This window comes from Antedon bifida, chromosome 3 (assembly GCF_963402885.1).
Source record: "Antedon bifida chromosome 3, ecAntBifi1.1, whole genome shotgun sequence".
Lineage (NCBI taxonomy): Eukaryota > Metazoa > Echinodermata > Crinoidea > Comatulida > Antedonidae > Antedon > Antedon bifida.
In genome coordinates, this window is record NC_136228.1 from 32,521,644 (window position 1) to 32,536,887 (window position 15,244).

General features: G+C 34.6%; 1 protein-coding gene across 5 annotated transcripts in view; it reads right to left on the bottom strand.

Moving 5' to 3' along the window:
* The window catches only part of LOC144837646 (DNA polymerase lambda-like), an 88,184-nt gene that overhangs the window by 72,511 nt on the left and 429 nt on the right, over positions 1 to 15,244 (bottom strand). For 4 of the 5 annotated variants that reach the window (XM_078692843.1, XM_078692845.1, XM_078692842.1 and 1 more), the window contains exons 2-7: positions 14,315 to 15,225; positions 13,771 to 13,848; positions 13,384 to 13,491; positions 12,734 to 12,913; positions 12,126 to 12,254; positions 11,607 to 11,775 (exon numbers count right to left, since the gene is read on the bottom strand). In XM_078692843.1, the coding sequence (XP_078548969.1) occupies positions 11,607 to 11,775; positions 12,126 to 12,254; positions 12,734 to 12,913; positions 13,384 to 13,491; positions 13,771 to 13,848; positions 14,315 to 15,046 (1,396 nt within the window). In that variant the 5' untranslated portion in view covers positions 15,047 to 15,225. The remainder of the gene's footprint in view (positions 1 to 11,606; positions 11,776 to 12,125; positions 12,255 to 12,733; positions 12,914 to 13,383; positions 13,492 to 13,770; positions 13,849 to 14,314; positions 15,226 to 15,244) is intronic. The other variant, XM_078692846.1, reaches the window with a different exon arrangement.

Sequence of the window (15,244 nt, forward strand, 5' to 3'; positions counted from 1 at the left end):
GACAACCAACATTAAGTTCAATCCAATAAAGCTTATATATATTCAACAGTATAAGTGTATTACTTGTTTTAATGTAAAACAACCGTCAACGTATATCAGAAGATATTACATGGTGGCAGCGGTGGGATATAATAATAAAACCTTTGTGCTAGTACAGTTTAAAGGAATTTTTGTATCAAAAACCAACGCATCATGGCGGATAAACAACCACATATGGATTGGAACTCTGCAAACATAGGCGATTCGTTTCGGATGTTTAAACGACGAACTGAATTGTATTTTACAGTAAAGAATATTTCACAGGAGGACCGCATCAACCATCTATTATTAATGGTAGGTGAAGAGGGACTTAAAAGATTTGATTCGTGGGGACTAACCGAAGAAGATAAGGAGAATATCAATACTATTTGGGAGAAATTTGAGGAGCAAATAGAGCCACAATCGAATTTCCGTGTCTCAAGAATGTATCTTCAGAAACTAAAACAACAACCGGGTGAGTCGATTGATGACTACATTACTAAACTTAAATTCCATGCAGAAAAATGCGCATTTACAGCCGCAGAAAAAGAAACGAGAATCATAGAACAAATGACCATAGGAACCATATTTAAAGATCTCCAAAAAGAACTTCTCACAAAAAACCAAGAATACAGACTTGAGGAGGCCATAACCCTAGCTAGGGGACACGAGGCATCCCTCATGCACCACAAGCAATTAGATGAATTTGATACACAACATGCAAAAATAAGCTACGTGTCACGTGCCAAAAACAAATGTAAAGCGTGTGGACAAATGCATCGCCCTCGAGAATGTCCAGCATATGGCTCAACTTGCCACAACTGTGGTAAATTAAACCATTGGGCCAAAATGTGTAGATCGTCGAAACAAAATGTGCATCCTCGTAATGATCAAAGTACCGACCGTCATCAACAAAAACGACAAAAACCAAAAAGCCATGGAAAAGGCAAGCTAAAATCTAGAAGTGGAATACACTCAATGAATCAATATGAGTCTGATTCGGATGATGACCTACTTGAACAGCATATGGAAAAATTGACATTTGGTTCAGTGCGCATGAGCAGCATCAACGCTAGTGAAAAATTCACTAAACTTGACATAAAGTTACCACTTATGGAAAACCAAATAGCTGAACTGAACATCAAAGTTGATACTGGAGCTGAGGGTAATACTCTTCCATTGCGAATATTTGGAAATATGTACCCAAATCATATAAACGCACAAGGATATCCCAAAAGCGGAATCCTAAAAGAATCAAACACTAAACTTACCGCATACAATGATGCACATATTCCTTGTTATGGAATATTACCGATAAAATGCAAGCATCCAACCAATTGTATTTATACAGAGGAAACATTTTACATTGTGGATTGCAAAGGCCCAGCGATTTTGGGATTACCGACGATACAGAAACTAGAATTAATAAAATTCAATTGCAGTATCACAACAAAGGAAAACAAATCAAGTCCGATAATAGACACTGCAGACCTAAAAAACAGGTATCCTGACAGATTTGACGGTATGGGAGATTTTGCGAAACCGTACCACATAGTAACGGACAAAAACGTCACACCCATTGTGCACGCTTGCAGGAAAACACCGATTAAACTTGCAGGACAGATCAACGCCGCACTTGATGATATGGAAGCAAAAGGTGTAATAAAGAAAATTGATGAACCAACAGATTGGGTAAGTTCAATAACGTACCCAATCAAACCAGACGGGTCAGTGCGAATCTGTCTTGACCCTAAAGACCTCAATGAGGCGATAAAGAGAAGCCATCATAAGACTCCGACCTTAGAGGAACTCACTCACAAACTAAATGGAGCAAAATACTTCTCTAAACTTGATGCCAAGAATGGCTACTGGTCTATACACCTTGACAATGCTTCTCAAAAACTAACAACATTTAATTCTCCGAAAGGCCGATACTGTTTTAAACGCCTTCCTTTTGGTTTAAACGTATCACAAGATGTTTTCCAACAGAGAATGGATATGATATTAGAAAAATGTCCAGGAACAATTGGGATAGCCGATGACGTAGCAATATTCGGCAAAACTGAAGCCGAGCATGACGCCAACCTCCACAACCTGATGGAAATTGCGAGAGAGTCAGGACTAATGTTCAACTCTAAAAAATGTAAAATTAAGCAACGAGAAATAACATTTTTTGGTATTGTCTACAGCAGCGAAGGGGCACGACCAGACCCAAAGAAAATATCTGTCATTCAACAACTAAAAGTACCCGAAAACAAACAAGAGCTCCAAGAATTTCTTGGCATCGCCAACTAAATGGGTCCCTTTATTCCCCATCTCGCTGATTTGACAGAACCCCTACGTCAATTGCTAAAAAAGGATACGCAATACAGTTGGACACCTGCACATACAAATGCCTACCAACAGACAAAACAGGCAATCTGCAGTGAAATCCGACTTTCATACTTCGACCCGAAAAAACCTGTAATATTACAGGTGGACGCAAGTAAAGTTGGACTCGGAGCAGTGTTGCTCCAGCCAAATGACAAAAACGAAGAAATGCCAGTAGCGTTTGCCAGCAAAGCACTTACAGACACTGAGAAACGATACGCAAACATCGAACGCGAACTACTGGCAGCAGTTTTTGCGTGTGAAAAATTTCACACTTACGTTTATGGAGGAAAATTCATAATATACACAGACCATAAGCCGCTTGAGATGATCGCCCTCAAAAACTTGAATGCAGCTCCACCACGATTACAAAGGATGCTACTAAGACTGCAAGGATACAACTGCCAGATCATATATAAACCAGGAAAAGAAATGACACTGGCAGATTCACTCTCCCGAATTGGAAGCTCAAAGGAAAATGAGCAAGTGGACCAACGTTATACGGAACTTGATATAAGAGTGTGTCCAGTACAGTTTAGCGAAAACCGGTTAACTGAACTTAAGCACCACACCAAGTGTGACAAAACACTTTGCGAACTCGGCAAAATAATATTTGAAGGTTGGCCAGAAAAACAAATTAAGCTCTCCAAAGGCGTTAAAGAATATTGGTCAATGCGCGATGAGCTAACCGTAGAAGACGGCATAATTTTAAAAGGGCAGCAAACTGTTATACCAAATGAAATGAGAACATACATATTGGATCAACTACATGCCGGCCACCAAGGCATAACAAAAACACGACTAAGAGCAAGAACCGCCGTATATTGGCCGGGCATAAACAACGACATAAAAACAATGTGCGAGAGATGCACAGTTTGTGAACAATTTCAAAACACTCAACCTAAAGAACCACTAATTCCTATGAAAATACCAGAACGCCCATGGCATACTCTCGGAACTGACCTTTTTCATTTTAATTCAGAAGACTATCTAATCATAGCAGACTATTACAGCAAAATGTTCTTCATACGGAAGATGCCCACAAATGTGACGAGCAGTGCTGTAATTCAAGCAACGAAACAAATTTTCGCAGAACAAGGGTTACCACACACTATCATCTCCGACAATGGCCCACAATTTGCTTCGGAACAATACAAACTATTCTGCAAAGATTGGAAAATAATTCATACCACCAGCTCACCTCACTACCCCAGATCAAACGGTTTTATTGAACGCATGATACAGACAGTAAAATCAACACTTAGAAAATGCAAAATTTCTGGCACCGACCCAGACTTAGCATTTCTGTGCTTACGTGCAACTCCAATAAACTCACATCTACCAAGTCCAGCAGAAATATTATACAGACGACGCATACAAGCAAACCTACCAGAAGTGATAAAATCTAACGACCCTGAAAGCAAACAGATACAAAAACAATTAGTGCAGCGCCAGACAGATCAAAAGTTTCATCACGATAAAAACAAAACAAAATTTCTTCCAACGCTTTCGAAAGGCCAAAACATCACAATCCAGCATCCACATAAAAAAACATGGACGCCTGGTATCGTAACTAATCAACTACCTCAGCCAAGATCGTACATCGTAGAAACTACAAATGGAACATATCGACGAAATCGAAATCAAATACGGAATAGACAAACGCATTCATCTGGACCGGATACGTACGATTTGACCATTGATAAACAACCACCATTTATACCACCCTACACTCCACCAATAACAAGAAGTAAAACTCGAAAGACGAGGAAGGATGATAGAAAATAAAATAAATTGAACTATAGAATAATAATAATAATTAACAAATATGAACTCTAATACTTATTATTGCTTAACTTTGTCGAATGAACTAAATGAAAACAACTGCTCGCAGCTCTATATGGACAGCTAAATTTTGTACAATCGAAACTACTGTATACAGTATAACTTTTTATAATCTCAAATGTAATTGCTAATATAGGACAGAAAGCTGTATATAACTAATGCTTCAAATAGCCCGAATAACTAACTAAAATTAGCGTATTCCCAAGGCACCATGTAAATTAATGAACAATTACACCTTGTACTAAAAAGGAGGGATGTCACATCACCTTCACCTCAGTGAAAGCTAGGGCAAATTGGACCACTGGACAGCAACACTTGTTTATACTTGTTTATAGTAACTCCCATTAGAAATCCCATTAGAGCTATTATAAATTCCACAATATACCAACTCAGTGAACAGTTAATAGATTATCATATTCTCTCCAGTCTTCGGACAACCAACATTAAGTTCAATCCAATAAAGCTTATATATATTCAACAGTATAAGTGTATTACTTGTTTTAATGTAAAACAACCGTCAAATTAATTGTGAAGACTTCCGTTTAAAACGAGTCAATATCAACTGTAATATCCATTTCTCTAACCTACATTGAAACGTAAACTATTAATCAAACGGGTATTAGTCTTCTGCTTTAATTAATAGCCTAACGAACGTAATACTCTGTGAAGTTCTGTTACTCTCGGCGGCACCAAGGTTTTGCTGGGAGGAAGACATTATAGCACGATAATCTGAATAAAAGCGCTACATACACAACAATCCAAATATTTCCGCAAACAATTTCATCATTTTTATTGCAATACTATCAAGTAAAGTTTAGTTCTCACTAGGACGCAACGCACGCGAATGACCAATCACAAGCGATGGTTTAGTCCAACTGTCGCATGTGATTGGTCGATTCGCTTGCGTTGCGTACGTCCTTCCGTTGCGTCTAGTGAGAACCAAGCTTAAAGGCCAGGTGCGGGCCAAAAATTTCTATTGATCATACATTCCAATAATTATCGATCCATAGTTTCCTCTATGTTTCATAATTTTTGGGATTTTATTTGTGTTACACGAGCTTGTTGAAAATAAGCACTTTCTTATCAGTGGGGGGATAGTTCAAATTACACAGTAAAATCTATATTCTTTTGTACACAAATTTTGTAAATAGAGAGGCATTTTAAATAGCTATGAAAAATAAACGGTGTGGTAAAAAATGTTATCAGATGACTAAATATAGGTAATATAACTTGAATTTTACATTTCTGGTATTTTTATTTAACTTCAGATTTTTATTTTCATGCTATAGCAAAAATTATCCACCATATATCCACCATCTTTTTTCACCTTCTAGGGAGTCACCAGACATGTTATTACATTAGGTTAAACTACCTAACTACTGAAAAATAGTCTTCCTGGTTTTTATGGCAGAATTTTGCCAAATTTTGTATTTGACCATATTAAGGGAAATTCATGTTCTTTCATTTTGATTTCTGTTACAAATATTTGATTTATGTACAATTAACCAGATATTATATTTAAAATTCATGCCTGTACCTGAGCTACACAGTATTATATAGATTTGTATATTATATGTATATTTTTTATTATCTGTGCAGTGTATATCGGAAGAATTTCTGATGTATTTTTTTATATTGGACTAAATAAAGAATAATAATATAATCACTTAAAGACATCATTAGTACTCGGTATTTTGGTATATAAATTAGAATTTATTCTGTGCCTGTGATGTTTATATATATATATACTTGCACTGATGAAGGGCTAGTGTTGCCCGAAAGCTCTGCTAACTTTTCTGGCTGTTTACATTATCGTTTTGATTTAGCTTTTCGCTTTTTTATTTGTATCTCCATTGAGATCCAGCCACTGATACCCACAGCATTGTCATTTTTTTCAGTAATTTGCCTTTGGATTTATATATATATAAATATATATAATGTTAAAGAGTCGTTAACGAGTCGCTATCCAATCGAGTTTGAACAATACCATGAAAGCCCCAGTGGTCTAATGGTTAGTACATCTGCATATCAAGCAGACGGTCCGAGTTCGATTCTCTGTTGGCGCGACTTTTTCTCAATCTCACAGATTTCCTCATCTTTATCGTTTCAAATTAATTAATTAAATTTCAGTATATCACCGGGCGGTTTAGAATTAATGTTCTTTGCCTGATGTGTTTATATAAATATATATATATATATACTGATGAAGGGCTAGTGTTGCCCGAAAGCTCTGCTAAATTTTCTGGCTGTTTTAGTAATTTGCCTTTGGATTTATATAAATATATATATATATATAAATTATAAACGGGACAGGAATTTCCCATTTTTCTCGCAATAATATTAACACAATCGTCATACTACTAAAATCAAAGTTATATATCACGATCACATGACACCTTCGCCAACGTCACCATATTCTAATCAAAACAAATCATTATCTTTTTATTCACAACTTGTCGGAATAATAGTCAGGTAAAGATCATCCATCGTTTTAAATATCATTTCTTTATCCATTTGACAACACGCATTATGGTAACTACGTCATGTGACGTGTCATCATTTGTGTCCGCATCCGTGTGTACAATCCGGATACGGTTCTTAAGACGATTAAAGCATGGACCTATCAATTAGATCCATGATTAAACGTAGGCCTACTACATGATAAATGGTCCCAGGTAAAAGTCAATTGGGGTTTTTAAGATTTAAAATATTAACAGCTGCAGTGATACTTAGGTTGACCCTGGTCTCCCCAATTTCAGTTTTTTTTGTTATGTTTATACTGAAATAGTAGACCGAATAAATAATGAAATGAAATGTTATTTTAAAAAACTGTACGTAGGCTACCATATACATACGATCTACAACACTTGGTGTATAAAGCTCTGTCTACACTATCAAACCAGTTTGACAAAAACAGTGTGATGTGCCCAAATATGGTAATGATATACTTATTTATGGTAGTGATATGACATCATCATGTTCATATATGGGCACATCACATTTTTTTGTCACATAAAGTTTGATAGTGTAGACAGAGCTTTACGTGGCTCATTTATCTATGCGTGTAAGCTGCATCTATCAATCATAATATTGCACTCATATTACCTCTAGCTGGGCAATACTTACAAGTATTAATTGTTTTAGAAAATAATTATGTAAGACGGTATTACGTGCAACGATTACAAATCTATATTATTATTATTGAATCAATGTTATTGGATATAATAACATTTATAATAACACTACCATATGTTGGCATATCACTACCATATTTGGGCACATCACACTTTTTTTGTCAAACTAGTTTGATAGTGTAGACAGAGCTTAATAGATAACTCAATTCAAATGTTATTGGATATAATATTTGATATTATATAACACCTAAATAAATTCCTGACGATTGTGGGTCACATGGCGTGCAATAGTACGCACTATTGAATGGTCGTTCAATAGTTTTTTTGGCGTACGTATTTGTATATTATATAACACCTAAATAAATTTCTGTAATTTGATTGGACGATTGTGGGTTACATGGCGTTGATATATAACCCTTTATCATCATGCCATTATTTGTACCATTACACTCATAAACATTCATTATTTGTATAATATCAAATTTCAATACCATTTTTTTATTCTTTATATTTTTTTCTTATGCGGTTTTATGATCAGCGAATTATATTGGTAGTTATAACATCATTAAAGGCATCATGCTACGTCCAACACTAGATTAACTTCAACGAAGGGAATCACCGATTAATTCACACATTCACACAATACATAAAAACAAGCTCTGTAATTAAAAAGTTGAATGTCCGTGGAAACCCACACGGATGAGCAACTTAAATGATCAATTGGTAAATGTCCACAGGGTGCGAATACCAGTGAGTTGATGACGATGATGATATACTACAGAAGCAGCAGGCGAAATTCAAATGCCAAACCAGTAAATACTCATGACACTACAGATAATAATTAGTTTTACTGTAGTGGAACGAAACGAAGTTGTTTTGAAATTCGAGAATACCTGCCTGCGGATGCTGTAACAGAAACATTTATTAGTAAATGCCGGCATCCATCTCTCTCTATATATTCATGACTTCTTTATGGGTTTGTACAAGTTGATTATGTCAAAGTGTATGTACCATGCTATACTACTACTGTACTCCATGAATACAGAATTTGAAACAATAAAACCTACTGGGGAGGTACTTCCAGGGGTGTAAAGCTCTGTCTACACTATCAAACTTTATGTGACAAACAAATGTGATGTGCCCATATATGGACATGGTGATGTCATATCACTACCATATTTAGGAATATCACTACCATATTTAGGAATATCACTACCATATTTGGGCACATCACACTTTTTTTGTCAAACTAGTTTGATAGTGTAGACAGAGCTTAATAGATAACTCAAGTAAAATCTGCCTCCCTCCTCCCTACATGCATCGTGAGATTCTTTCATCAAAATACATAAACTCAATAATATTCTAGAATAAAATGATCAATCATTCCACTATAGTTTACCCTACATTGCTTTTATAGAGAAAATAATGTAAAATTAAAAAAAAATATTTATTACATAAATATGTAATCAATGATTACAACATTAAGTCCTAACAACCTGCACATTAGATTTATTTTCTTTCATTTTCAAATATTACACCTGTATGGGAGTTTTTTTTTTTACAGAAATTTGCATAATAATACAGTTCTTACGTCACGATTAATCGCATGATATTATATTATTAAATTAAAGTGATAAAGTTAGCCAAGATAATCTATTATTATTGAAACATTATATGGTATAATAAAGTCTTCAATGGAGCAACAATGATGTTCTATGATTATTCCATTTCAAGTTAATAAAAATGAAGAAATTTTCTTCCTAATCACCTTAATAAAAGACTTGCCCCAAGTCTGTAGTTATTGTCTTTTCTAAGCAGTCTGAATTTTGATTCGAAAATATGAGCTTATATAATATACGTATGAAACGTCATATGTGCCAAAATAGTCATCTTTTTACTAATTTCGGTCTAGAACCTCGACTACTTTAATACAAGCAAAAAAATGAATAAATTATGCATTATGCCAAAGGCTATATCTTTTATAATCAGTCAGAATTTTGATTCGAAAATATGAGCTCATTTATTATACGTATGAAACGCCATATGTGCCAAAATAGTTATCTTTTTACAAATTTCGGTCTAGAACCTAGACTACCTTAATACAAGCAAAAAAATGAATGGATTAAATTATATATTATTATAAATTATGCATAATGCCAAAGGTTACCAAGCTGGTCCACATGCGTTTTAATTACATTTTTATTTACAATTAAAACGCTATAAGGATTCGGCAGCCCACATCTGGCCAAACCTCACTTGCCACTTTACTTTACTGCCGCAATTTATGCAGATTCACCGGTGAATATTAATACTGTTTTATTTTCTATTAGATATTTAAGACAAAGCAATTTGATTCGTAATCACTTCACTGTATGCAAGATTACTGTGAAAAAATTAATAGAATAAATTTAATAGAATAGAGTAGTACGCATAATTTTGCTAACGGTTACCCACTGTAAGTCTTTTGTAAAGCTCTGTCCACACTATCAAACTAGTCTGACAAAAAAAGTGTGATGTGCCTAAATATGGTAGCGATATGCCTAAATATGGTAGTGATATGACATCATCATGTCAATATATGGGCACATCACATTTTGTTGTCACATAAAGTTTGATAGTGTAGACAGAGATTAAGCTGGACTGGAGGCTTTGTTTTTTAACAGCAATTATTTTGTAGACAGAATCTTCTAGTATGACAGATGATATTACAAAGGTTGCGGTGGCATTAAGAATCAGTTTGGAATGTATACGTTTCAATTTCTCTTAACCTATTTCTTTAGGATTTCAAAATAAGCAGTAATCCCTTTTAAAGAACATATACACAGTACACAGTAACTTGCATGAAATAGCAGAAATACAAAATTCCATTCTGACGTCCTGTTTAAATAATGTGAAATAGGGGAAATGCGGGACTTAGCCGTATTGTAATTTAATATATGATGAAGAGGTCGAAGGTTGGCGATATAAACACTATTCCCCTCATCTCCATGATGCAAGCTCAAATTGGTTGAACATTTGCGTAGTTATTCTAAGGCGAGTGTTCCAATGGGTTGAACATTTACGTAGTTATTCCAAGGCGAGCGTTTCAATTGGTTGAACATTTACGTAGTTATTCCAAGGCGAGCGTTTCAATTGGTTGAACATTTACGTAGTTATTCCAAGGGGAGCGTTTCAATTGGTTGAACATTTACGTAGTTATTCCAAGGGGAGCGTTTCAATTGGTTGAACATTTACGTAGTTATTCCAAGGCGAGCGTTTCAATTGGTTGAACATTTGCGTAGTTATTCCAAGGCGAGCGTTTCAATTGGTTGAACATTTGCGTAGTTATTCTAAGGCGAGTGTTCCAATTGGTTGAACATTTGAGTAGTTATTCTAAGGCGAGTGTTCCAATTGGTTGAACATTTGTGTAGTTATTTCAAGGCGAGCGTTCCAATTGGTTGAACATTTGAGTAGTTATTTCAAGGCGAGCGTTCCAATTGGTTGAACATTTGCGTAGTTATTCTAAGGCGAGCGTTCCAATTGGTTGAACATTTGCTGATTATTCCAAGGCGAGCGTTTCAATTGGTTGAACATTTACGTAGTTATTCCAAGGGGAGCGTTTCAATTGGTTGAACATTTACGTAGTTATTCCAAGGCGAGCGTTTCAATTGGTTGAACATTTGCGTAGTTATTCCAAGGCGAGCCTTTCAATTGGTTGAACATTTACGTAGTTATTCCAAGGCGAGCGTTTCAATTGGTTGAACATTTGCGTAGTTATTCTAAGGCGAGTGTTCCAATGGGTTGAACATTTGCGTAGTTATTCTAAGGCGAGCGTTTCAATTGGTTGAACATTTGCGTAGTTATTCTAAGGCGAGCGTTTCAATTGGTTGAACATTTGCGTAGTTATTCTAAGGAGAGTGTTCCAATTGGTTGAACATTTGAGTAGTTATTTCAAGGCGAGCGTTCCAATTGGTTGAACATTTGCGTAGTTATTCTAAGGCGAGCGTTTCAATTGGTTGAACATTTGCGTAGTTATTCTAAGGCGAGTGTTCCAATTGGTTGAACATTTGAGTAGTTATTTCAAGGCGAGCGTTCCAATTGGTTGAACATTTTCGTAGTTATTTCGAAGCGAATTTGTTGAACCTTAGTTATTCCACGAAAATAAAGAAACGAGTAGCAAACTTACGCAATTTCTATTTACGTAATTTCTATTTACGTAATTTCTATTTACGTTTTACAATAGAATATTAAATTTCTTACCTTTCAGCCTTAGTGCATCCAGAAGTTTCCCAAGAACATTTTTATGCGATTTGCCGTCTGGATGAGAGACTAATATATCAATATCGCCGCATGTTGGTTTACCTCGACGAAAAGATCCACATGTTGTTAAAACATAACCAGAGTTAATTTCATGTGCCGTATCAGTAACCTTAAAAAAGAAACATAAAACTTGTATTAATTAGATACAATAATCTAATACTATCTATCTATCATCAATGGTGATATTCCGTGATATTAATCTAAACAATTAAATCTCAGAGGAATACATTTTTCAAAGTTATTAAAATGATTTAATTGCGAAACAAACACCGAATTCTCTAGGGATTTTTCATAAACATAATGAGCTTATGATAAGGTAAATTAACTTTGATTGCTTTGAACTAAATCCTTACATCAAGTATTGCTCTACTTTGATATGCTTGAAATGCGCGGAAATCACCTTAATGAAAATAAAGCACGATAAAATACTGTTTAGAAAATACAGCTAGAAAATCTTACAACTTGTTGTATTTCTTCCACTTCTTCCCTTGGCATACGCTCAAGAAATTCATCATAATACTTCATACCAATTGTCTGTTGTCGATTTAACGTTATATTTTTCATCACATCATCCAGACTACGATATCCCTGAATAAAACATTATTATCTATTACTATTATCATCATCTTTTCGCTATAAATTAATATTTTTGCACATGACCCTAACCAACGTATGCGATTACGATAACCAGAGATGGTGTTTGTATGTTACGGATACAGATTTTGTACTATTATGTTAGTTTTTTTGTTACCGCTATGTTGGTGGACTTATGTTTCGTTTAGATGTTCATGAAATCAAAATTTAAGGGAATAAAATATAAAGTTTACGATAATGAGAGGATGTAGAAGTGGATTCTGTATATATCTTATATATGGCAATTAGAGTCGGTAGACAGCATCCTGGGTTGCATACCTCCGTCCTCATTGAATTAACACCCCTCTAAATGAATGAACTCTTCCTTACAAACTTTCAAGAAATGGAATATACATATTTGGGAGCAGCCTGTTTCAGTTTCGGTTCAAAATGTGGTCTCTAATTGGAGGTATTTTTATATACACTATACTTACTTGTTGCACCCAGCCTTGAGCCGTTGTTGGTCCTACTCCCCAAATATTATTGAATTTATTCAATGCTTCCATTTCTTCACCTTTGCAAACATGATCTATCTTTCGTAGGTGACCACTCTCAACTATTTCAGTTATTTTATCTGCAAGTTTTGATCCAACGCCTGGTATACGACTTGCTTCCTAACAATGATTTTAAACAAATTTTTAAATAAATTAATTACTCAATTACTAGACAAATACTTGGCAAAATGCAAAGAGCAACAGAGGGCATGCTTAGTATGTAATATTTCGGTCAACGCTGAAGATAAAGACGACTCAGTGTTTAATAAAATACGACGTCGCTGTTTTTCTTACATAAACAAACAAAATTATTAATATTAGTTTTCATTCTATATATAGGATAACCAGTTATGCTGTCTTTCAAATCAAATGACATCATGATCAATAACAACAATAAAATCGTTGTCTTGTCGCAATCATCTGATTGGACTTGTGAAAATATTATTTTCATCATTGACAACATAAATGGTTATCCTACAGTTCTAGGACAAAAACTTTTCAATTTTATTTGTTTTCTGTAAGAAAATTGCATATTTATCAACTTATCTTCGATCATTATTGTCCTAGCATAAGATTAGTCTGAAGCTTACCTCCCACGTTGTCACTTTAGTGGGGTGTTTTTTAAGAGCATTGATAGCTTTCTTGTAGCCAAATGCTCTCCATTGGTCTTTTGTGTTTTCATAAGCATTTTGCAATACCTAAATGTAAAGTATAAATTAAAATAATAACAATGAATTTATTTAATGATGTTTATTTTTAATAATTTAGTAACATTGTTAATAAAAACAGTAAATACAGTAGTATAAAGCTCTGTCTACACTATCAAACTAGTTTGACAAAAAAGGTGTGATGTGGCCAACTACGGTGGTGATTTGACATCATCATGTCGATATGTAGGCACATCACAGTTTTTTGTCACATAAAGTTTGATAGTGTAGACAGAGCTTAATATTATGATGAGAGAGAAAAATCTAAACCTGTAGTTTATCCGTAATATGTTTGTTGAGATTGACTGGCTGGTTAGTGGATGGTTTTGCACAGGCCCAATCACCCTTCTGTAAATTGAAAAATAAGACACAGTTAAATCTGATATTTATCAATGTTTGTTTCTTTTAAACAGGGAGTTGTAATTACAACTCCCTGGTTTATATATTTAGGCAAACTGCCAAGGATAACCATAAGCGAATTCATTCTTAAAGGTGGCAATCCTGTTCACAAGACAAATATATACACAAGATGCTCTACATAAACAAAGTCTTATTACAAGTCTTTGAGAGTGGAGTTGTAATGTTGTCCTTAGAAAAAATCCTGACATATGACAAGACTTGAACCCATGACCCTTGGATTGGTAGCCAAGCATCATAACCACCAAACCACAACTCCACTCAAATCTCTATTGTACAATTGCTTAAAGATCTTATTACCAATTTCTGACAATAAACTCAAATATCAACATTTCTGATAATAAACTCAAATATCGAATATCATACAGGGCTTTTTAAAAATAACATGACCACCTACTGGTAATTTATTTGCAGATTTTATAAAAACAGTTGAAGAGCTTTCTGGGACATCATCATCATTGTCTAACTGATGTTGATCATTTAAGTCATCAATGTCATCCTCACTTGGAACATAGCTACTATCATCACTATCTATATCATTAGCTTTAGGCTCATATTTTTTGGGACTAGTCCATTTTGATCCTGAAGCCGGGGCAATATTTTTAAAATGATCGTCATCTTTATCGGTTTCAACCTTTTTACTATCATTAATATTGGCAATATATGCATTTAAATTAATTTCAAATTCATTAGTATCAATTAATTTACGTTCAGCCAAGGATTCACTCAGCCAATTTGCTTTAACAATTTTAATTTCATTCAAATAAACGCATTTATCGAGATTTAAAATTCTATACAATTTTTCTGGGGTCATTTCCTCGGCAACTATCACATGACTTGTATTTGAGGTGATTTCTGTCATTACTTTTCCACCATTTTTAAGTACCTGTTTAGAAAATATTTCATGCCTGGCTTTACTCAAACTCGCTTTTAAAATTAGTACAACAATTCCTGAAAGAAACCCTGATTGAACGTCCCCTAAAGACCCTGTAGCATGGTCTTTTTCAATTTTCTGTTTTTTATGGTTAAATTTTTTCTTTTTTGTGAAACCACCAGAATGTTCTGATGGCTTGTCATCACAATGTTTTCTTTTATTTTTTGGACTTTTCACAATACCTCCAGCCTCCATAGTTTAATCAGGGTGGTTTATTTATAACAAATTGATTTTCAATTTTGCTATGGCCCCGTTATTGTAGATGTGGTCTACATTTTAAGATTAGAATACATATGAGTCATTTATAATGATACAGATGCGTAATGTAACGGTAACATGCTCCAGGTCTGAAAAAAAAAACAATAGGCCTAGGCCTATATTATTAATATTTAT